This window comes from Lampris incognitus, chromosome 2 (assembly GCF_029633865.1).
Source record: "Lampris incognitus isolate fLamInc1 chromosome 2, fLamInc1.hap2, whole genome shotgun sequence".
In the NCBI taxonomy this organism is placed as follows: Eukaryota; Metazoa; Chordata; class Actinopteri; order Lampriformes; family Lampridae; genus Lampris; species Lampris incognitus.
The window spans coordinates 127,783,126-127,805,255 of record NC_079212.1 but is presented as its reverse complement, the minus strand read 5'-3'; the positions used below and the strand labels follow the sequence as shown (position 1 = coordinate 127,805,255).

General features: G+C 45.4%; 1 protein-coding gene and 1 long non-coding RNA gene across 2 annotated transcripts; one reads left to right on the top strand and one right to left on the bottom strand.

Annotated features, from left to right (window-relative positions):
• Window positions 1-138: 138 nt before the first annotated feature.
• On the top strand, window positions 139-7,882 carry tada3l (transcriptional adaptor 3 (NGG1 homolog, yeast)-like). The gene is made up of 9 exons (XM_056274650.1): window positions 139-174; window positions 546-784; window positions 2,127-2,374; window positions 4,010-4,115; window positions 4,845-4,980; window positions 5,692-5,795; window positions 5,984-6,090; window positions 6,844-7,035; window positions 7,252-7,882. The coding sequence occupies exons 2-9, from the start codon at window positions 575-577 to the stop codon at window positions 7,442-7,444; spliced, it is 1,296 nt and encodes a 431-aa protein (XP_056130625.1). The 5' UTR covers window positions 139-174; window positions 546-574; the 3' UTR covers window positions 7,445-7,882.
• Window positions 7,883-14,134: 6,252 nt separating this feature from the next.
• Window positions 14,135-20,698, bottom strand: LOC130108418 (uncharacterized). Its single transcript, XR_008809879.1, has 3 exons — window positions 20,664-20,698; window positions 14,633-14,780; window positions 14,135-14,441 (listed from the first exon to the last, which is right to left on the bottom strand). It is a non-coding gene; the product is annotated as an uncharacterized LOC130108418 (long non-coding RNA).
• Window positions 20,699-22,130: the final 1,432 nt, after the last annotated feature.

Genomic DNA, 22,130 nt, shown 5'->3' with positions numbered 1-22,130 from the left:
GTTTTTTAATATCACACCAGAAACAAAAATAGCTGTGTGATGTATTTTTAATATATTATTTGTCTTTTCTCACGATAATTATTTGTGGAAAATTATACAAAATCTCATTTTACTAATATGGATACACCCCTTAGCCGTATAAATACGACCCATGATGGACGCTGTTCATTGAAGGTAAATATCGTTACCTTGAAAAAATTGAATTAAGATGAAATAGTTCGTCCAGGTGATCAGCGTTTCGTGTTTGAAAAAGTCCGTAAAGTCTGAATAGTAATAGAAATGATCATGAGTCGTCGCTACATGAGGCCGAGCGGGGCTAACGTTATCTTGGCAAGTTCAGAGCCACTGCTACCTTTAACTTGAACGTGTGTGCACGACTGTTTTAGGGGTATAGATGGATAGATAAGCTAACTAGGTACATTTTATACACAAGTGTTTAATGCCTACTGTGTTTGTGGGAGAGAGCGAAAATGTTTCTGAATGGCCCTCACTGTACCTTCTCGTCTAGAAATATTATCAACATTTTGTATCTCATCCTCATGTAGGCAAAGGCTGAATCTTGCAGAACAGCACCATGAGCGAACTGAAAGATTGCCCCCCTTTGAAATACTACGACTTCAAACCTGTCGAGCACGTCAAGGTGTGCCCTCGCTACACCGCTGTGCTTGGCCGTTCAGAGGACGATGGCATCGGCATCGAGGAGCTGGACACGCTGCAGCTGGAGCTGGAGACTCTGCTTTCCTCGGCTAGCCGCCGCCTCCGCGCGTTAGAGGAACAGAGACAGGTAGGACCCTAACGGAAAGATTGCCATTCCAGTAATTTACTTTTCGTCCTTGTTACTCTGTTTTCCGCAGGGTTTTTTTATTATTCTGTCTGTATCTGACATTCTTCTGTAAGAAGTCGGGTTGCTGTGCAGCGGTCACCAACCCTACTCCTGGACAGCTAACGTCCTGCCGGTTTTCACTCCAACCCTAATTTAACACGCCTGATTCAATTAATCAAGATCTCGTTAAGTCGGTAAGACGTAGAATCAGGTGTGTTAAATTAGGGTTGGAGTGAAAACCGGCAGGACGGTAGCTCTTCAGGAGCAGGGTTGGTGACCCCTGGTCTAGTGTGTTGGTGTAGTGTTGTGTGCCTGTCACGTCTCACTCAACCTTCACCGCTAGCTAGCAGAAATGCTAACAGGAGAGCCGAGCGTGTAGGTCTCTCCCTGCCAGTACATAGCCTCTCCAACAGCAAGCCCTATGTAGTAGTGCCTCCTCGTGGCGACACACGGTAACTGGGTACACTTTGGGCCCTGGCTGAACTACAAGGGACTCGGAGGAGGTCTGGCCCGTAGACGTGCGGTACGCAGGCCCACCGGTGTGTGGATATTCCCTGATGCCCACGAACCAGCCCCCAGCTATGGGTTAAATAGCGCCACTGCCCCTAGTGGATACCTCAGGAGAGGACTAGGCTATGGGAGTAAACCCCTACAGAAAATCAACGTCTACACTGTTGTTGTTTTTCTTTGCCCTTTTGTTTAAGTGGGAGAGTACTGCTGGCGTCGTGTGTGGCTGCCGCTTCTCCCTCTCGTAGCCCCCCCTTCCCATTCACCCCTGTATGTTTGTGTTATGTCTTATCTGTTGTCTTGTTTCACCCCGTTTATTGTAAAGCGACTTTGAGTGTTAGAAAAGCACCATATAAGATTGATTTATCATTATTACTATAAGTGGAGTGGATGGATTACCAAGCGGGCCTGCAAGGGCACAGACCCTGGGGCCCCGAAACCAGAGCGTCTGCATGAAGTCACCGTTATCAACTATTCATTTCTTGCTGCAGTGTTGACTCAGTCATTCGTTTCAACAAGAACTTGCTGTCACTGGTTTCAAGGCTGTCTGTCTTAATTTTAAGTGGCTGTAACTGCTCTCGTTTGTGGATGGGGGATGTGTATTTTGCTAATGTGCTGTTGGTTTTGAGTGTACCTGTGCTAGGGGCGGGAGGGGGTGGGGGGTTTGGGCATCTATACCCAGGGCTCCATTGTCTCATAATTCATTTGCACATGTCTCAAATAGGCCTCTTCTGACTTGCTTTGATTTCTAATTGGTTGTTGTTGGTGATTTCATCCCCCCGATGATTCATCTCAGATCCTCACAGATTGGCAAGACAAGAAGGGAGATAAGCGCTTCCTAAAGATGGGGAAAGATCCAGATCCCTCAGCCTCATCCCGTCACAAACCTAAGAAGCAGAAATTAGATGGCAAAGGTGGTCATGGACTGGGACCTGGTCCTGGTCGACCCAAAACCAAAAACCTGCAGCCTAAAGTCCAAGAGTATGAGTTTACAGATGATCCACAAGACATTCCTCGCACTCCTAAAAATGACGCTCCTAACAGGTTAGCAACCACAGCAGCTTTTAAAGACTTACTAGCCCCAAATCTTTGTGGAGGCTGACATCTAATGGCGAAAAGCAGGTTACTGAACTGGAAAACAGCTATTGGCTGGTGATTGGTGGCTGGGGACGTCACTTTGTATAGAGGGGGACATCACCTGACGCCAACAACAAGCCAATAGCAGATGGCCAGGTCAAGTATCCTCCTTTTCACCATTAGATGCCATGCTTCACACAGATTTTGGGTTGGGAATAATTCTAGTTATTATGTATGTTTTGTCTGATATGCTAACCTAATAATTTTCCTTAAACTAGCATTTTATTTTAATCGTTTACTCTATTTACTGCTATCTCAAAAAATGTCCTTTTGTTTGTCAAAATATAGGACAGTGCACAAATCATGATTAGACCTTACCTGGTCTTGCTGGTCTGGTGTGAGTTCTGTTCCCATCTAAATTTTATGTTGGAAAATAAGCAGAGTGACTGGTATGTCCTCGATTCCTCTGTTTGCTGTATTGGCAAGCTGCATCAGAATAAGAGAATGCTCCGTTTGAGCCCTGTCTTCACTAGCTTTTCAAAGGATTTCTCGATTAGACAAGCAAGGGTGATTGGCCTTAATTCACTAAGCTCATTGGAGCTACTATATTTTGGCACAGGTATACAGTCTAGACCCTTGCAGGAGATTGATTGAAAGACAGCATAAAAATAAAGATTGAACGAAAATGCCCCACAAAAGACTTAAATAATCTTTCACTGATTTTTGTCTGGTCCAGAGCTCTTGTTTACCTTGAGTGATAGAAAGGACTTTAAACATATCTGTTTAAAGAAAAAGTACTGATTGTCTGAGTTCCATCTGTGCCCATCTGTTTCCTTACTAAAATCATCAAAATCAGCTTTATGCAAACCATTGATTTCATGCCAGACCAAGCTTCGCCAAGACTTTTTGTTGCCAGTTGATCTATATTTTAGATTTGTACTTTTGCTTAGCCCTTTTAATTTCTTGTTTCACCTCTTTCTTTGTTTCATACATACCATAAGTTACCCCTTCTAAAAAAAAATTTTTTTAAAAACCACTTTTTAGAGTTGGCTTTAGTGATTTTGATGTCCAAGGTCTGTTACCTGGAAATGCCTTAATCTGTACGAGGGATAATCATATTCTCAAAAAAAGTGATATGTTCTTCCTTAAGGATTCTTTGTTCTGACGTTATTCCTTAAGGAATATACATTTGTCATAAACAGGAAGGATGATGGGATACAGGTGAGCTTTTGTTACCACAGTCCAAGTTGAACCTCCCCCTCTCCAGACTGCCAGTGAGAGGTTTATCATGGAAGTTCAATAGATTTCCATTGTCACAAATCAATAGTGTGAATCCACAGAAACTTGCATAATGATCAGTCTTTCATAAATCCAGTGTTGAAACACACTTAAAAAACATAAAACCAAGATATTAAGATGCCCACAGCCCCAGTGGGTAGTTTAAGGTGGCCTGTAAGATATAAATAGCAAGAAATGCTGGAATGAGCCTACTACTGGGGGGGGGGGGGTGTTAGGGACATGCACTACAGTATGAGATAAAGTCAAATGGGGTAGGAGTAAGGTGTATGTCTCTCCACTGAAATTATTGTTTCTGGTTTTCAGATTTTGGGCATCAGTGGAGCCATACTGTGCTGATATCACAAATGAAGAGATCAAATTACTAGAGGACCTTCTAAAACCCCCGGAGGATGAAGCCGAATATTACAAAGTATTACCTAACCCCTTGTGGACGTCAGTATGTTACACTGAATGATTCTTACATGAAAATTACTGAGATCAGGAGGCGTCCAGGTAGCATAGCGGTCTATTCTGTTGCCTACAAACACACGGATCGCCGGTTCGAATCCCCGTGTTACCTCCAGCTTGGTCCAGCATCCCTACAGACAATTGGCCATGTCTGCGGGTGGGAAGCCAGATGTGGGTATGTGTCCTGGTTGTTGCACTAGCGCCTCCTCTGGTCGGTCAGGGCGTCTGTTCAGGGGGCAGGGGGAACTGGGGGAAATAGCGTGATCCTCCGACGAGCTACGTTCCCCTGGCGAAATTCCTCACTGTCAGGTGAAAAGAAGCAGCTGGTGACTCCATATGTATCAGATGAGGCATGTGGTAGTTTGCAGCCCTCCACGGGGCGGCAAAGTGGGTGGAGCAGCGACCGGGACATCTTGGAAGAGTGGGGTAATAGGCCACGTACATTGGGGAGAAAAAAGGGGGGAAAAAATCCCCCCCTCCAAAAAAAGTCACTGGGATCGGTATCATTGTGAGGTTTTTTTTTTTGTTTTTTTTTAATGTCAGTATAATTTGTTAAATTGAGTCAATAATGCACTGATAAATTAGATTGGGTTATTGACAGTTGAGTCGATGAGAGTTGATGAGACATTTGTTTACGGCATTGTCTGACTACATTTATTTTAAAGGATACGGCCCTATTTGTTTTGACTAGATTCCAGCATTGGGAAAACACTACTCTCAGCGGTGGGCTCAGGAAGACCTGCTGGAGGAGCAGAGGGAAGGAGCACGTGCCAATGACAAGAAGAAGAACCTCATGGGAGGGCCTCTCTCCGAGCTGGATGCAAAAGGTGAGGAGGGCACGTAGTAGTCCATCTCGAATGACTCACGAGAGACAATACTGTTTCTGTCCCTGGTATGATCACTGGGACATGGAGTGTGTTTACATGCAGTGTTAATTTGTCCACAAACAGATAAATGCGAATCCCTGACTTTATAAAGTGCCATTTGTATACTTTTACAAAATCATTGTAAATATAACATAATTACATAATTAAGACATGTGAGACCTTTACTCGATTTTTCATTTTATTAATATTAATTGGTGCATGGATACACATTAGCACAGTTCTATTTTAGCTTTACAAAGCTGTGCATTAGAAAGGTTGCCACCACCAGATACATGAACTGATTGTAGTTTGTACTGTAAAAAACACAAAAATTGCTAACAGCCAACTTTGCATTAATGTGTAAAAAATGGGGAAAAAAACAAGATGGGCAGAGAAAATGATAACGCTTATTTGAGGACTGTCACTGCCATGATCAGGCAATGATGATTGAAATACAGGACAGGAAGACCATGATATTGCACAAGTGACAACCAAAGAACCTTATACTTTTCCTGGGTATTAGAAAAATTGTGTTATTTCAAGCCTTCCAAACACTTAAATTAAAATATAGGTTGATTACTCCCTGTATTTGTGATGTTGGTGTGCATTTAAACATTCTTATAGTGTCAGAGTATGTGTCCAGCTCATACGCCAAGCTTGCTGTTTCCTTAGATGTGGACTCTTTGCTGAAAAAGTCAGAGTCTCAACATGATTCCCCAGAAGATGGCTGTCCCTTTGGCCCCCTCACACAGCGTCTGCTGCAGGCTCTTGTCGAGGTCAGATGGATCACCTGGAATTCACAATCCTGCACACCGAATGATATGACAAGTTCCAAGCATTCACTGTGGCTTGAGCAAAATATGGCTAATATCAAGATATGCCACATGAAACGTATTCATGCTGAATTCCATTAAAATCATTGGAATGTGACTATGAGTGGGTATTTTTGGCTGTTCTTTTCTAGGAAAACATTATATCCCCTATGGAGGATTCTCCTATACCAGATATTTCGGGGAAGGATGCCAACGACGGGGCTGGGACCTCTCCTCGAAGCCAGGGCAAAGCTTTTAGGTATTTCCCTTACACCTAATTATGGTACAGGACATTGACTGAATAGTTAGAAGTGTTGGCACAAATTTTCCATGCTGTCTGGCTGTGTCTCGGTGTGGGATCTGTGTTGGTATGCCCCCCTCCCCCGGCATCATTTAACCCCATTCATTTCATGAGCTTTAGATAACAATCCTGAGTCATCTCCTCAAATGATAAGGATATAAACTGTGCTTTTGTCCTTTTAGTAATGTGTCATTCAAGAATTTTAGAGGTGAAATCCAGTTAAATTGGTTGTCTAATCCAGTATGAAGTAGGCACACAAAAAAATCACTCAAAAAAAACATATTTCATGAACAAAACTAATTTATACAATACGCTTACAATTGTTTTGAAATTCAAGGTTATTCTGGGTTTGTTTTTTTTAAACTTTTTTTCATGGCTTGAAATATAGGAAGAAAAATTGAGGGTCCATTTGTTGACTTTTGTTTATCCCCAAGAAAACGAAGGCACTGAAACTGTTTTATGTTGGTAGTGATTATAGCTGGTTGGGGTTTTTACCTCATTATAATTTAGATATTTTTAATTGATTTGTTTGACTGCATTTCCCTATTCCATTCCATTTTTACCTTAAGAACGTGGCTCCATTGAGCTGAAAGAAAAAAAACCTCTTTCAACAGCAGCGCTTTTTGTTTTAGTAAATGTTATATCTTTCTTCTGTCTTATCAATGGGTAAATAATTCCTTTTTTTTTTGTTCTCTATATTTCATCTCCCAGTGTTCCCCATACACGGTCCCTAGAGGCACGAATCAAGGAGGAGCTGGTATCCCAGGGCCTGCTGGACTCAGAAGAGCGTCCCGGTGTGGGAGGAGATTCTGAGGATGAGGTTTTGGCAGAGCTCCATAAAAGACAAGCAGAGCTCAAAGCTCTGAGCGCTCACAACAGATCCCGCAAGCAAGAACTCCTCCGGTGAGAGAAAAGGGGCTCACGGCGAGATAGACTTCAGATCTTCTTCATTTTCAGATGATAACTGGTTGTGTGTGTGTGTGTGTGTGTGTGTGTGGTGGGGGTTAAAAAAGCAACATCAGAAATCAAATTCAGCGACTGGTCGTGTTATTAGTTACTATAGTCATCACCAATGATCCCTTTTAATTTACAATTCCATGTTGTTTTTTGCCTCAAAAGATTGGCGAAAGAGGAGATGCGGAAGCAAGAGCTGAGGCAGCGAGTCAGGGTGTCTGACAACGAGGTCATGGAGGGGTTCCGGCGCATCATGGCAGCCAGGCAGAAGAAACGCACACCCACCAAAAAAGAGAAAGACCAGGCTTGGAAAGCACTAAAGGAGAGGGACAGCATCCTCAAGTTATTGGATGGATAGGGAAGGTGATGATTCAGGGAGTTCGTTTTCAGGTGAAAAACAATGTGGGAAGAATCCCTATCCCCCCACACCCCACCCACGATTAACAGTGTCAGCAGTTGTGTGGATGTGATCATAGGCTTTTTCCAGTGGCACTGACCACAATATCCATATTTGCGTACAGTGAAACATTTGTTTCTGGAAAGGGAATGTGAAGTACCCACAGAATGGAGGCCAGTTGGAATATTTTTGTATAGTGTGTTTGAGTAGTTTTCAGAATACTCCACACATTAGTTCTACTGTTGTTGTTTACGCTTATTCCCTCACTTTTTTTACATTGCTTTTCATTTTGTTAACCAGTGTTGCACCATGAGAACAGTAACAGTTAATGTTTGAATAAATCAGTATCATGAAAGACCGCTTTTACATGGCTGCCATTTGTTCACAAATCCAAATAGATGTGTGTTTACAATGTCAACGTGAGCCAGTGTACGATTTAAAAATTCACAGGGAGCAGATCAACATGGAAATGCATTTAGTCACAAGTCATGTTTCATCTCATTTTAATTTAAACACAAATAAATGTTGCGTCATCTCCTACGATGCACACCCACGACTTAAAGTAATAATTGAGGACGTATGTTTGCAGCTAAGGCGCTGAAGACTGGCTGATCCCCGCTGCACCACCTTACATTTAAACAAGGTCAAGTCTCACTCTGGGTCTACTGAAAGTCACTCACCTTTTTTCACATCCTGATCTCATTGTTTAAATAGTTTTGATGCCATGTTTCAAAGCAAATGCCATTTACATTTGTTTTTTTCAGGCGGCAGGTGGATTGGTGCAACATCAGCAGTAATGCAAACGTTGTACTGGACCATTGTGGTGAAGAGGGAGCTGAGCCAGAAGGCAGAGCTCTCAGTTTACCAGTAAATCTTGGTTCCAACCCTCACTTATGGTCATGAGCTTTGGGTAGTGACCAAAAGGGTGAGATCGCGAATACAAGTGGCTGAAATGGGTTTCCTCCGTAGGGTGTCTGGGCTCAGCCTTAGGGTAAGGCGCTCGGACATCCGGAGGGAGCTCGGAGTAGAGCCGCTGCTTCTTCGCGTCGAAAGGAGCCAGTTGAAGTTGTTCGGGCATCTGATTAGGATGCCTCCTGGGCGCCTTCCTTTGGAGGTTTTCTGGGCACGTCCAACTGGGAGGAGACCCCGGGGTAGACCCAGAACTCGCTGGAGGGACTACATGTCTAATCTGGCCTGAGAACGTCTTGGGATCCCCCAGGAGGAGCTGGAGAGTGTTGCTGGGGAGAGGGACGTCTGGAGTGCCCTACTTAGCTTGCTGCCACTGCGATCCGACAGCAGCTAATGTTGAGATGAGATGAGATTTATTTTTTCCATAGTTAAAACACCAGAACGGCATATTTCCACCCTAAAAGCCATAAACTGGCGACTTTTTTCATATTCTGTAAACCGAAGGATTAGTCCGACCATTACATTTATCTCTCATCATTAGCTATCTTTTGACCTAATTTTTTTCCCCATATTGATAAAGGCATACGCATTTGTACATTTTATTACTGACTGCCAAAAGTAGTAGTTGTAGAGCATTTTTTTGTACAGCAGAGACAACGAAACAAAAACACATGACATACATTGGTTGAATAATACAACCCCACATACATAATATTGAACAGAGTAAAATAATATAAAATCACAATACAAATGTCAGTGGTACTATGACAGCAAGTCTAACTCTAAATCACTGAAGGTCGGTTTTCTCGGCCCACATTTAGCAGCTGCAATGGCTTGAGGTAGAAAGGACCTTTCGGCTCTACCAGGTTTAAAAATGGGAACCCGATACTGTCTAGCTGATGGTAGAACCTCCAACTCTGCATAAAGGGGATGAGAGCGATCATCTAAAATGGACGAAACTTTCCTTAAAACATGCTCATCACATTAGAGTCAATAAATACATTGTGGTACCCCTGTCATCTAAGAGGACATCTTTACTACCCTATACAAAGATTTTTTTTACATTTCAAATTCAAATTACAACACCAAAATAATGGAAAAAGTTAGGATACACTCAATAAATGCTCTATAGAACAATATGAGAATTTTGCCATCTCAAATTTGCCAAGTTTCCTTGACAAAAACAGATGTTGTACTTTACAGTATGTCTTTATGCATGCTCAATAATCCAGGTAAAGAAATCACAGAAAGTTGAGTCAGTTCATCTGGACACCACGCTTATGGAGAGACATGTTTCATCACTCGTCTAAGCGACCTCTTCAGTCAATGTTTCTCTCAAAAAATGTGTCCACATGAACTGATTCAACTTTCTGGGATGAGCTTTACAGTATACACCAATCAGCCAAAACATTAAAACCACTGACAGGTAAGTAAATAACACTGATTATCTTGTTACAATGGCACCTGTCAAGGGGTGGGATATGTTAGGCAGCAAAGGAACAGTCAGTTCTTGATGTGTTGGAAGCAAAAAATAAAATAAAAAATGAGCTAGTGTAAGGATCTGAGCAACTTTGACAAGGGCCAAACTGTGATGGCGAGACGACTGGGTCAGAGCATCTCCAAAATGGCAGGTATTGTGGGATGTTCCCTGTATGCAGTTATCAGTTCCTACCAAAAGTAGTCCAAGGAAGGACAACCTGTGAACCGGCGACAGGGTCATGGATGCCCAAGGCTCATTGATGTGCGTGGGGAGTGAAGGATAGCCCATCTGGTCCAATCCCAAAGAGGAGTTACTCTAGCTCAAATTGCTGAAAAAGTTAATGCTGGCTATGACAGATGGGTGTTAGAACACACAGTGCATCACAGCTTGCTGTGTATGGGGCTGCATAGCTGCAGACCAGTCAGAGTGTCCATGATGATCCCTGTTCACTGCTGACAGCACCTACATTGGGGATGTGAGCATCAGAACTGGATCATGGAGCAATTGAAGAAGGTGGCCTGGTCTGATGAGTCGTGTTTTCTTTTAAATCACGTGAACGGCACCAGGATGCACTATGGGAAGAAGGCAAGCTGGTGGAGGCAGTGTGACGCTCTGGGCATTGTTCTGCTGGGAAACCTTGGGTCCTGGCATTCATGTTGACGTTACTTTGACACGTACAACCTACCAAAACATTGCTGCAGACCAGGTACACCCCTTCATGGTAACGGTATTCCCTTTCAGCAGGATAACGCGCCCTGCCACACTGCAAGAATAGTTCAGGAATGGTTTGAGGAGCATGACAAAAGAGTTTAAGGTGTTGTCTTGGCCTCCAAATTTCTCAGATCTCAGTCCAATCGAGCATCTTTGGGATGTGCTAGAAAAAGAAGTCCAATCCATGGAGACCCCACCTTGAAACTTACAGGACTTAAAGGATCTGATGCGAACGTCTTGGTGCCAGATACCACAGGGCACCTTCGGCGGTCTTGAGGAGTCTATGCATAGATGGGTCAGAGCTGTTCTGGTGGCACGAGGGGGACCTACACAATATGAGGCAGGTAGTTTTTGTGTTTTGGCTGATCAGTGTATAGCACTTGTATCCTCAACCCACTTTAACTTACTGTCAGTTATGGTACCAAGATATTTGTAAGAGGAAACTATTTCTACTTATTTACCAGATATGACAGTTTTAACCTGAGGTCCCTTATTTTTTTCTGAAGCCAATCAGTATGAGCTTGGTTTTGTGGACATTGATCTCAAGAAAAGAAGTCTCAAACTAAGTACTATAGAGTGTCATCAGCATATTTGATGATGTGTCTGTTGGGCTGCTGACAGCTGAAAAAGGGGTGTATCCCTGGTTTAAGCGCCCTCCGTATCTGACTGTGAACCAGCTACGAATCAGGGAAGGGTTGATCGTCGCCATTCATCATCCCCCGGGTTACCCAGGGAGGATGAGAGGAGACGAGAGACAAGACAGGTGGAGGTTCAAGAAAGAAAAGGTTGTAACTGAGAGACAGACAGGAAGACAGAGGAAGACGAGGAGGGAGACTATTGTGGAATCTGCTGTGATAATTGACGAATCCCATCTGCGAAAGAAATGGAGGTTATACACATCTGCTGTAATGATGATAAGGTTATATTGTCTATATTTTGCGCTTGAAATCAACTAAGATCTAGGTCTGCTTGGTCCGTAAGCTAGTGTCGTTCAACAAGCTAACAGCTACACAATAATGATAATTAAAAATATATTGTGGTGGACATGGGGGGCAGGTCTCTCGATATATAGATGTGGGTCACCACAATATATATATATATATATATATATATATATATATATATATATATATATATATATATATTTAAATATAGTTTCAGTAACGTATCAAAAATGATTTTGCCTATCACTTTGAAAAAACAAAGTCACAAAGTACTTGCGCCGACATAAACGATCATATCTTGAATAATCCAGATGTAGAAATCCGGAAAACAGTTCGCCCACTAAACCTCGTGTCCAGATGAATTGGTTCAGCGTTTCTGGGATAAATTATCGTAGTTAGAGATAAAAGAAAAAATAACGAATTACGTGAATTATACTCGACAGCAAATCTTTTTAAAAAATGATTTACACTCCGTTTTCAGGTTAATTTTTTTTTTAAAAGTAGGCTGTTTTGCCCTTTATTGTCAACACATAGGGACATGGCCACACGCACGGCCTCCCCCCAGTTTACTTTCACTTACCCAAAATGGCCACTAGGTGGCGATCAACATCTATGGAATGGGCGAGGTCGGCTATGGGCTTTTTTTTCTCTTTTTCTTTTTTAGATGAACTACATTGTCTGAAGTACAACCCTTTCACTACGACTGCAATAACTGAACTATCATTATCATTATTTATACAGAACAGATAAAATACATCAAACAAACAGGGCTGACCAAAGTGTTGTGTGAATATCAAATAATAGAACGGATGAAACTGGACAGGACAAAGCACTTGAGGCACACTCAAATGCAAGGCAGTGCAGATGTGTTTTTAAGAGGGACTGAAAGGGGCACTGGTACGGGTAGAGCTTACAGAAAGAGGAAGTCTCTTCCACAGGATGCAACGGCCAGAGCACCATATTCCTTCGGCGTTAACCCGAGACCATGAAACAGATAATATATAACGTTTGGCTGGCGGATCTGAGTGACCCAGAGGTGGATTGGGGGCAACATTGGACACAGGACAAGGATGACTGACTGGCAACAATGTTGTCCAGGGAGTCACAGTAATATATGTGGAGTATGTGTTCTTGTGTGTGTGTGTTTTTTATTTAAGTCATTCCAGCATGAACAAGGGGATTAATTGTTCTTATTGTGCGTGTATGTGTGTATGTTGGGTTATTGAGCATGGTCATCCTATGGGGAGATGGAGGCCTCAAGCAAACAAAACAAGATATAACAGTCAAGTCAATTTTGTTGGTGCCATTCATTGTTTCAGATGGCCACAAAAAGTTGAACTTGCAGCGCAGGAACCACAAGCCTCCTTTTAACCAAAACAGACCCGCGGCATAAACAGATGATAAATATGTTGGACTAACCCGCTGATTATGAGCACATCCTCGGAGGTTTACATTGCAGGTGAAAAGGACTGGCTCGCCGTTCTGTGTGTGTGCTCTGTGTCCTGTAGGTGAATTCATAATGCTGTCAGCCATCATCAATAGGAAAGCTTTAACAACAGGTGGACCTATTGAATCCTCCTCAGAGGTGAATAATAGGCTGAATAAATGAGCGCAGCATCCCCCAGGCCCGGGCGTATTTAGGGGGTGTTTTTGTTGCACTTGTTCTCATTAGCCCTAAACTGAAGCCAGGTGGATTTTGTGTTGACACAGGGCTAATACATGTCCAGTGATGCGCATCCACTGTTTGCATATCCCATACTGAGCTGTTTTCAAACGCTAGCCGGACTGCTTTGACTGCCCAGGTGGTTCATCCGCGGGGGCCGCCTTTTGCTCCTTGACGCTATAAATTCGGCCTCGGGTTTACACATCCACATAGGTCTCCCCTCCTGGATGTGAAATTCAGCCCACCAGTGAGCCTCTTCACTCCTCTCTGCCATGGTCTGCAAGTCTTTATGGCTGTTTGATGAAGAGTGGTCTCCATTGGAAGGGTGGTGTAAACAAATACTTGCTCGTGCTAAATGTAAACTATTCTCGCACATGAGGCAGAGAAGTTCAGAGGGGGCAAAGAATGGGTAAGTGTGTGAGAGTGTGTGCTGAAGCCTCCTCGGGAGTTGACAAGGAGATAAATACAGTATGGGGGTAGACTTTGTATGTGTGTGTGTGTGTGTGTGTGTGTGTGTGTGTGTGTGTGTGTGTGTGTGTGTGTGTGTGTGTGTGTGTGTGTGTGTGTGTGTGTGTGTGTGTGTGTGTATCCATGCCTGTGCTTGCGTGAATACCCACTTGTTGGGGCTACTACCACCCATCTCCTCACAGTGGGGGCCTCTCTGTCCATTGGGTCTTTGTTTCAGAAAGAACCATTTCTTCTTCTTCTTCTCTCTTTCGCTCTCTCTCTCTCGTTCTCTCTCTCTCTGTCCCAGGCTATCCTCCCACTCCACCTCCATCCCTGCGTTCCAGGGCTGGAGCTGAGCAGAAAGACAGAGGGACTGAAGCAGACACACACACACACACACACACACACACACACACACACACACACACACACACACACACACACACACACACACACACACACACACACACACACACAGAGGGATAAAGGGCATTTAAAGAGGTTTATGTTTCATCTTTACACCGTTGGAAAAGAGATCTCAGCTTTTGTACCACGAACATGTACCGGATTTAAAATTGAAAGAGCGCAAGAAGCAAGAGAGAGAGGGAGAGAGGAGAAAAAGGAGGGAGGCAGAGATAGAGACAGAGGTTGAGACAGCTGCTGTGGCCGGCTGGCCCTGTGAGAGGAGCCTCTGTCCAGCCAGACCACGCCTTGGCTCCTCTCCTTCACAGAGAGCCATTGTCTTCATCACTGCTTCCACCATTGTGATGTCATGGGTTGTCATTCCTTGGAGGTCTGCTGTTGCTGTTGTGGTGAAAATGACAGACACTTTAGAGCAGAGACAGAATCACAATGTGTGTACACTGTGTGTATACAAACACATACACACACACGCATGACCACAACGCCATTATCTGGCAGCTATCACAGCGTGATGTTTGGATATGTGCAAGAAAACAGAAGGCATCACCTAGTATATAAAAATATTATTGTACCTTTTTTTCTTGACCATTTCTGTATCCTCCCCCTTGTTTGAATCTTTATTTGCATCTCTTTTGCATGGCAGTTGCAGCCTCTCTTGTATGCCTCCTGATTTTGACAGCATATGCAAATCAGGCATGTCCCTCATTCAGCCCTACCTGCCTGGGTTTTGTGTGGGCACAAGGCAGAGGAGTGTGTGAGAGGGTGTTCTCGAGTCCCTGCTCTCCCCAGTCATGCCTCCCGGGCATTTTACGAGATTAGCACAAGCAGTCACAGGCGAGCAATTCACTTACAGTGTTAGAGGACGCAAAAGTTAGCATTCCACCGGGACAATACCCTCTCTAAGACTCCTTTCTGTTTCGCAGCGGTCATCATTGGTGTGTCAGCAGGGCCGGAGGTCGAGGATACTTAGCAAGTAATTGTGCTCATGTTTTTTTGGGGGACGAGCGAGAAAGCCGGCAGAACCAGGTCGAGACCAATCTGAATAAGGGCCACGGTTTATTTTGGTCATTCTGAGACAAAGCTGGCGTTCCTCTGCCTTGTCGTGATTGAATGCACACTTAGAGATAGTGGATGTTGCTCCCAGCCGACGACCTGCATGCTTAATCGCTGAAATGGGGGGGGGAGGGTAAAACTCAGAAGCTAAATTCTCAGAGTGCATGTTTATGTTAGCTTCTATACTTCTTTGTGGTTGCTGAGATAGCTGTGCTCATGGCATGCCTGTGACTGGACCCTGTCTTCAGTTTTTCTGCATGAAGGCTCTCCCTCTTACAGCTCAGGGCCAGTGTGAAGACCCCCCCCCCTTTAGCAGGCATCATGTCATAGCTGGTTAACTACAGATTGGATGAAATGCGTTTGAAAATAACAAGACAAACCAAACAGAGATAGGCGTGTAAGGGTGTAAGAGAGCGCTATTTGTCACTGGCAGTAAATTAGCACCACAAGGGTCAAAGCTCTTGAGAAATTCATTTCGCTCTGGAGATAAGACTAGATAGCAGAGGTATGTATAGAGGGAACCTATAGGTTAGCCAGCGGGAATACAAATTAAGCCGGACTATGTATGGCTACATAACCACATATGGTCAATACGCACGCGCACACACACACACACACACACACACACACACACACACACACACACACACACACACACACAGAAAGTCCAGCTCAGTGCCACTAACAATCCCATTAATTATTGCCATTTCAGAGGTCCTTATAAATGCAGCGTATGGGTGCACAGATGAAAAGCGAATAAGATGGTTTACAATCCATCCGGTGGTCCCAAGACCCCAGGGTGCCATCAGCCCTGTTCTCTCGAGTTCTCCAGGGGGCACGCTGGCAGCAAGAGGACAGCACTGGCAATCTGGATAACAGCTATTGAGGAGCTGAGAAGTTACAATCAAAGGCACTTTTCTCAACACCCACTGTTTCTCTGATATCCTCTCTCTCTCTCTCTCTCTCTCTCTCTCTCTCTCTCTCTCTCTCTCTCTCTCTCTCTCTCTCTCTCTCTCTCTCTCTCTCTCTCTCTCTCTCTCTCGTTTCTCGACGTATCTCGTTCTCTCTCTCTTTGCTCTGTTATTATCACCAAGATCATTATCGGGCTCGCTCTCCCCCTCAGTTTGCTGGGGAGGAGTGATGGCCGCCCACACAGCTCTGGTGAGAGATTCCTAACAGCAGCACGGGGGGCGGGGGGCGGGGGGGACGGAGACAAGAGGCCCAATAAAGTCCGTCTAAATATAGACGGCAGGGCTTTCTTCCCTTGCCCTTATAAAGAGCTGCTGGTGAATCTATGTGGACTATTCTCTTCGCTCCACTGAGAGCTGATCACTCCCTACAGAATTGGGAACACAGCGACTTACACATGTACATGCACACACACGCACCCACCCACACACACACACACACGCACACACTAGTGTACAGACACAATCACATGGACATACAAAGACAGAACCTGAACAGAACTTTGCCGTCCGTTTTATGAGAGAGAGAGAGAGCGAGAGAGAGAGAAAAAGGGAGGGGAGCGAGAGAGAGAGAGAGCGAGAGAGAGAGAAAAAGGGAGGGGAGCGAGAGAGAGAGAGAGAGAGAGAGAGAGAGAGAGAGAGAGAGAGAGAGAGAGAGAGAGAGAGAGAGAGAGGGAGGGGAAGTAGAGAGAGGGCGAGAGAGAGAGAGAGAGAGAGAGAGAGAGAGAGAGAGAGAGCGAGAGAGGGAGGGAGGGGGGCGAGAGAGAGAGAGCGAGAGAGCTCTTAACAGAGTTTTTGTCTCAACACAAGGGGGCAAATAATGCTTGGCAGAACATACTAAATTAGGAGAGGTTTTAGGAAACCCTCTGAGAAAGGATGATGTGGAAATAAGGGCTGGGGGAGGGGGAGTGGGGGGTTCCTGGGCCAGAGTTTCGGGAAGCAAGTCTAAATTGAACTTCAGCCTACAAACATCTCAGGATGGGAATAATATGTCCACGTTCATTGCAGTGCAACGTCCAGCCTCTGTCCACATGTCCCCTTCCGAAGCTCTGCCCCGGCCCTCTGTCTCCGTTAAGCGCCTCTTCAAAACTGCCGTCTGCTAAACTCTCCGTTGTTGTTGCGCCACGCCGCTTTCCCGCTTCTCCCGCACGTCACCGCCACTGTGCTTTTACCGTCTGAACTGAGACGTTTATCTTTGAAGATGGCGGGTCCTTCTTCTTGTGTCGCGCTGTTTGGATGTTCCAAAACGTGCGCGGGCGCGTGCGCGCGTGTTATAACTGACCTCACATTGCAGAAGTGGCAGGGACCTGACACGTGACTTTTGCCTAATATAATTTCCCACACACCTCCTGCCTGCCACTGCCATCTGCCTGAGACAGCGTTATCAGTAACAGCCTGGCCTGCTATGTGCTCTTTGTATTGGGCTTTTCCCCTGCCAACTGCAGCAACTGACATCAGGCTACTGACCCCCCCCCCCACCACCACCACCACCAGATAGACACTGATGCATTGTTAGCTACGCAAGGTACAAGTTACTATTAGTGACAATTGGTGTATATAAACACATGCATGTACATGCCAGCAGACACACGAAATACAGATGTGCAACCCTACCCAGACACGACACGACACGTCCACACAACACACACACATAAATTATGACTTTTAGCAGCCACTGACACTGACGTAAATATGACATTTATTACTCCTGGAAAAAAAGCAAAACCTAATTTCTACAGCTGTCCTGACGCACCAGCAGCGGCAGGCGATGGTTTAGAGGTCAGCGAGAGAGACAACGCTCATTGTGTGTTTGCTGGCATCCACTTCCCACCTGTTGCTGGCTCTTTTCTGCCACTGTGGGGGCCACACACCGAAGGTCCTGCCAGGACTCGCACATAGGTCATGGGAGCGCGCACATTGTAGTAAACATAAACACACCCAAACTGAAAAACACATGCAAATTTGCATCGCCCCGGCTGTCTACACTGAGAGCTGTCAAACTTGCACCGGAGCCAGGCCCAGAGAACCTGCATAACATTACGAGAAGTCATACATGTGTGTGCAAGTGCACATACGTGCGCGCGCGCGCGCACACACACACACACACACACACACAGATGATAAGAGCTTTTCCTTCAAACTGGCAACTTGGTGCGCAGTCAGACAGAGTCAATGTCAAATTCTGGGTGAGAGAGCAAAGTGGTGTATTTGGTGCACGACTACTTGGAACTATACACTGGATGGAGGAGTGTTTTAGAGAGAGAAAAAGGAAAGAGAAAGTGTCTTGATGTGTGTCTCTTTGCATGGTCTATGGTGTATGGGGTGTCAGTTTGTGGCTGTGGAAGTCCTACAGAGAGAGGAAGCTCAGCTGTCAGTAGTTGTCAGGCACTGGGCCTCTCTCTCACTGTCTCACTGTGTGCCCCCCCCCCTCTCTGTCTCTTTGTCTCTCTCTATCAGTTTATCTGTCTACTGCTTTTCCCCTGGGTCACTTGGTGTCTGAGTTGGCCCGTGGCAGTCTGTTTCCAAGACCAGATTGTAACCACTGAGTTTATATGTAGTCAGTCATTTCCCCAGTTTTCTGTCGTTTCACATTTCCGGAGCGATCCCTGATATGATTTAATTGGGCTGGACGGACTGAAGGCCGTGCTGAAGCGCGGACATCTGCAGTCTTCATTTCAGAACTGGCCGGTTTATCTCCGTTCTGCTCGGCTTTGAAGTGATCTAAGTGGGATTCACCGGATTAGAGGTGCTATAAAAATTTGATGGCTGGCTTTTGCATTGCAATAACAGTTTGATATTATCTGAGAAATATTCAGAGTCAGTGGACGTTGTGTTGCTTAACCTGGAAAGATGTTCAAGCTCTGTTGTGTAACGTCTTTCGTCTCGCCCCGTTCCTCAGCCTGTCTCTCGGCCTGTCTCTCTCTCTCACCGTCCCTTTTCCTCCTCGATGCATCTCTCAGCTGTTCTGATTGTGGTCAACTCCTCTCCTCTCCTCTCATCTCTTCTTATTTTTTTTTCTGCCCCACAACAGCAGCACTGAAAGGCTAGGTTCGAGGTTGAGGTACAGGCTCTACCCTTTGGTATAAGTATGTTGGCCAGAGATAAGAAAATCTGGCAAAGAATCAAGGAAACACCGCACACATATACGCGCGCACATGTGCACATGCACACGTTGCCAGCACACATCCAAGCACTTGGTACAGCATGCCTTGGGGCAAAGCATGTACTCTGCACAATAGGGTAAATTGGGGAGGGGGGTTGGAGGTGGTGGGGCGGTCATGCGTGACTTGTTCACTTTTTTTTTGTTGCCTTGACCTCTCCTCACCCTTGGCAGTTGCCATATTTTACCTCCTTGAAGGCTCATTGCACCAATAGACACCATGCTCCTTCTTCCTGTGCAGGGTGTCACTGCTTTTACTTCTGCTGCTTTTCTGCAGAACAATGCAGAGAGCACACACACTAGACCCTTATGCAAGGCGAGGAGGATGTCGTACAGTACGGGACTATGCTTGATTGTGTGCACATATGCACGGCTGCGAAAGGGAGTTGAGTGTACTTGTGTTGTGTGCGCGTATGTGTGTGTCCGCTTGTGTGACAACTATGAATGTGACACTGTGTGAAATGGAACGGTGAAAGACATCTTCGCTTTCTCAGTGGTGCTGTTTGTCTAGTGCGGAGAGACCCAACCGATGATTACAGCGCAGTGCTCCCGCCACCTCGGGCTTCAACTAAGACAAACTTGGATCAAATTACAGGCCTGGAGACACGATCTGAGGGGAGAGATGGCACCCGGGCAGAAAACACCAATTTACCACATACTCATGAGTATGGGTATGCACATTTGGGGGCTTAAAACACCATCGAGCCGCACGTTCGCACACACAAATACAAACTTCGACTTGAGATGCAGCAATGTGACACATTGCCAGGATGCAAACAAACACAAAAAGGACCCTACGTTAATGCAGATTTACAACACTCGCAACCTGCTCAGGTTAATGTTATCAGCGCAATGTACACCAAGGGATTGAACACGACAAAGCGCAACTCTAAAAGCCACGCATGACCTAGTCGTGTTTTCGCTCTTTCTCTTATCAGTATCTCTCTCTTCCCCTCTCTTTCTCTCCCCCTCTCCAAATAATTAACCACAATCCATTTACTCTCGGACTTTGATACACGCACACTTATCAGTCCTATATTTGGCCATCTCCCCCTGGCTGTTTTTATCATCACCAGTCCCGCTGGAAGGAGCTGTAGAGGTTTTTAGGTGTGAGAAAGGCACACAGCCATTAGTTCGGCTGATATGATGCAGACCTTGCGTTTCGGTACTCCTTATCCTGTCTCTGTCTTAGCCCCTGCCAGAGACCTACAAATCCATCCCTCCTTATCATGTCCAGACCTTTGACCCCCCTGGCTATATTCTCACTAAAACACCTCCTTCACCTTTCAGCTGACTGCAACAACGGTTCCTCTTTTGAACTTAAGCTAAAAAAAAGCTCTCTTTCTGCTGAACATGTGGCTTCACACTCACCCAGATACTACACACACATCAAACCTGTGAGCTGTCTGTTAAAACACATACCGGAGCAGCATCGACCAGACACAACACAGTAGTCGTAGACACCGAAGGCCTTGGACAAGGACACCGTGCAGGGTAGATGTTGACGACATGGTGATTGTTTCTTGTCCTGACTTTCCAAGAAAGCCAAGAGACCCGAATGACCGTCTTCAGGTCAAAAACTGGATTCCGTAGTCTTTAGACACATGACTCTCTCAGTCTTCAATCCAATCATGTCATCTCCTACATGCTTATCAAGCCATCTGTCCCTTTCCTCTCCACCCTCCTACCTACTCTATTTAAGCCCCCTAAAACCTGCCCTCGACGCGCTGACTCTCTCCAGAACGGTCCGCGTTATCTGAGTGGGATTTAGGAGTGGGAAGAGGCCGCGGGAGAGAGCATGTGCTGGGTCACTGGGATCTGCACACTTTGTTGTCTGGCCTGGGTAAATATAACTGGTATCTGGAACCTATCTGACATGCAAGCCAACAGCCTCCGGGCTCAGACAGGCCCACTTCACACTGCAACCCACGGAGCCAGACTGGTATCAGGCTAAGAAGAGGTGGAAGGAGCTTGGTCTGAACGCTCACGGAGAAACTCGGGTATTTTCTCTCCCTTAGTCCTCTTTTCCTATCGTTAAGAGTCGAACCGAACGACGGGCAGCAACATCTCTTTAACTCTAACCATCCACCATAACAAGCTCAAAGGATCATTAATGAAGCTTTTTTTTATCCTATGAACTATTGAATGAGTGTTATTGTACAACCAAAGAAAGCAATTTATGAAAAACAGGGTCACCGCGTGTCCCGAGTTTGTGCATGGCCGATAAGATGCGAGTGGATTCTGACGGTTCTGAGGAATCCCTTGACGTCAGGGTGCTTGCATGACACGGTGGGGCGCATGTGTGGAGTGAGATTTGACTGTCTTGTTTGGCCTTGAGTGTTTGTGTGGTCTGGGTGAAAGGGAGAGATTGAGAGAGGGAGAGAGGGAGAGAGAGAGAGAGAGAGAGAGAGAGAGAGAGAGATGAAAAAGAGAGAGTGAGAGAGGCCCAATGGTGACTCAGCATAACATGCTCTGCTAGGCATGTATGACCTCGTACATCAAGCTGACACTCGGCTCTGTTTGTCTTCCTCTCTCTCTCTCTCGTGGTTCACGGGGGAGACGGAGAGAAAGGGGTGAGGGAAGAGAGAGAGAGAAAGGGGGGAGGAAGTGGGGGGGCAAGAGAGAGGAGTGAAAGAAACAAGGGAGTGGACGAGAAAGCAACAATGGCACATGAGAAGAAACATGCCATCAGCAGCAAGATTGTGTGTGTGTGTGTGTGTGTGTGTGTGTGTGTGTGTGTGTGTGTGTGTGTGTGTGTGTGTGTGTGTGAGTCTTGTGGGGGGGGGGGCAGAGAAAACACACAAATGACAGGCAGACAAGCCGTCTCAGAAAATGTGAGAGCGAACAAAACCAGAGGACAGTGAGGTGATTTCAGTATACCCAATGAAG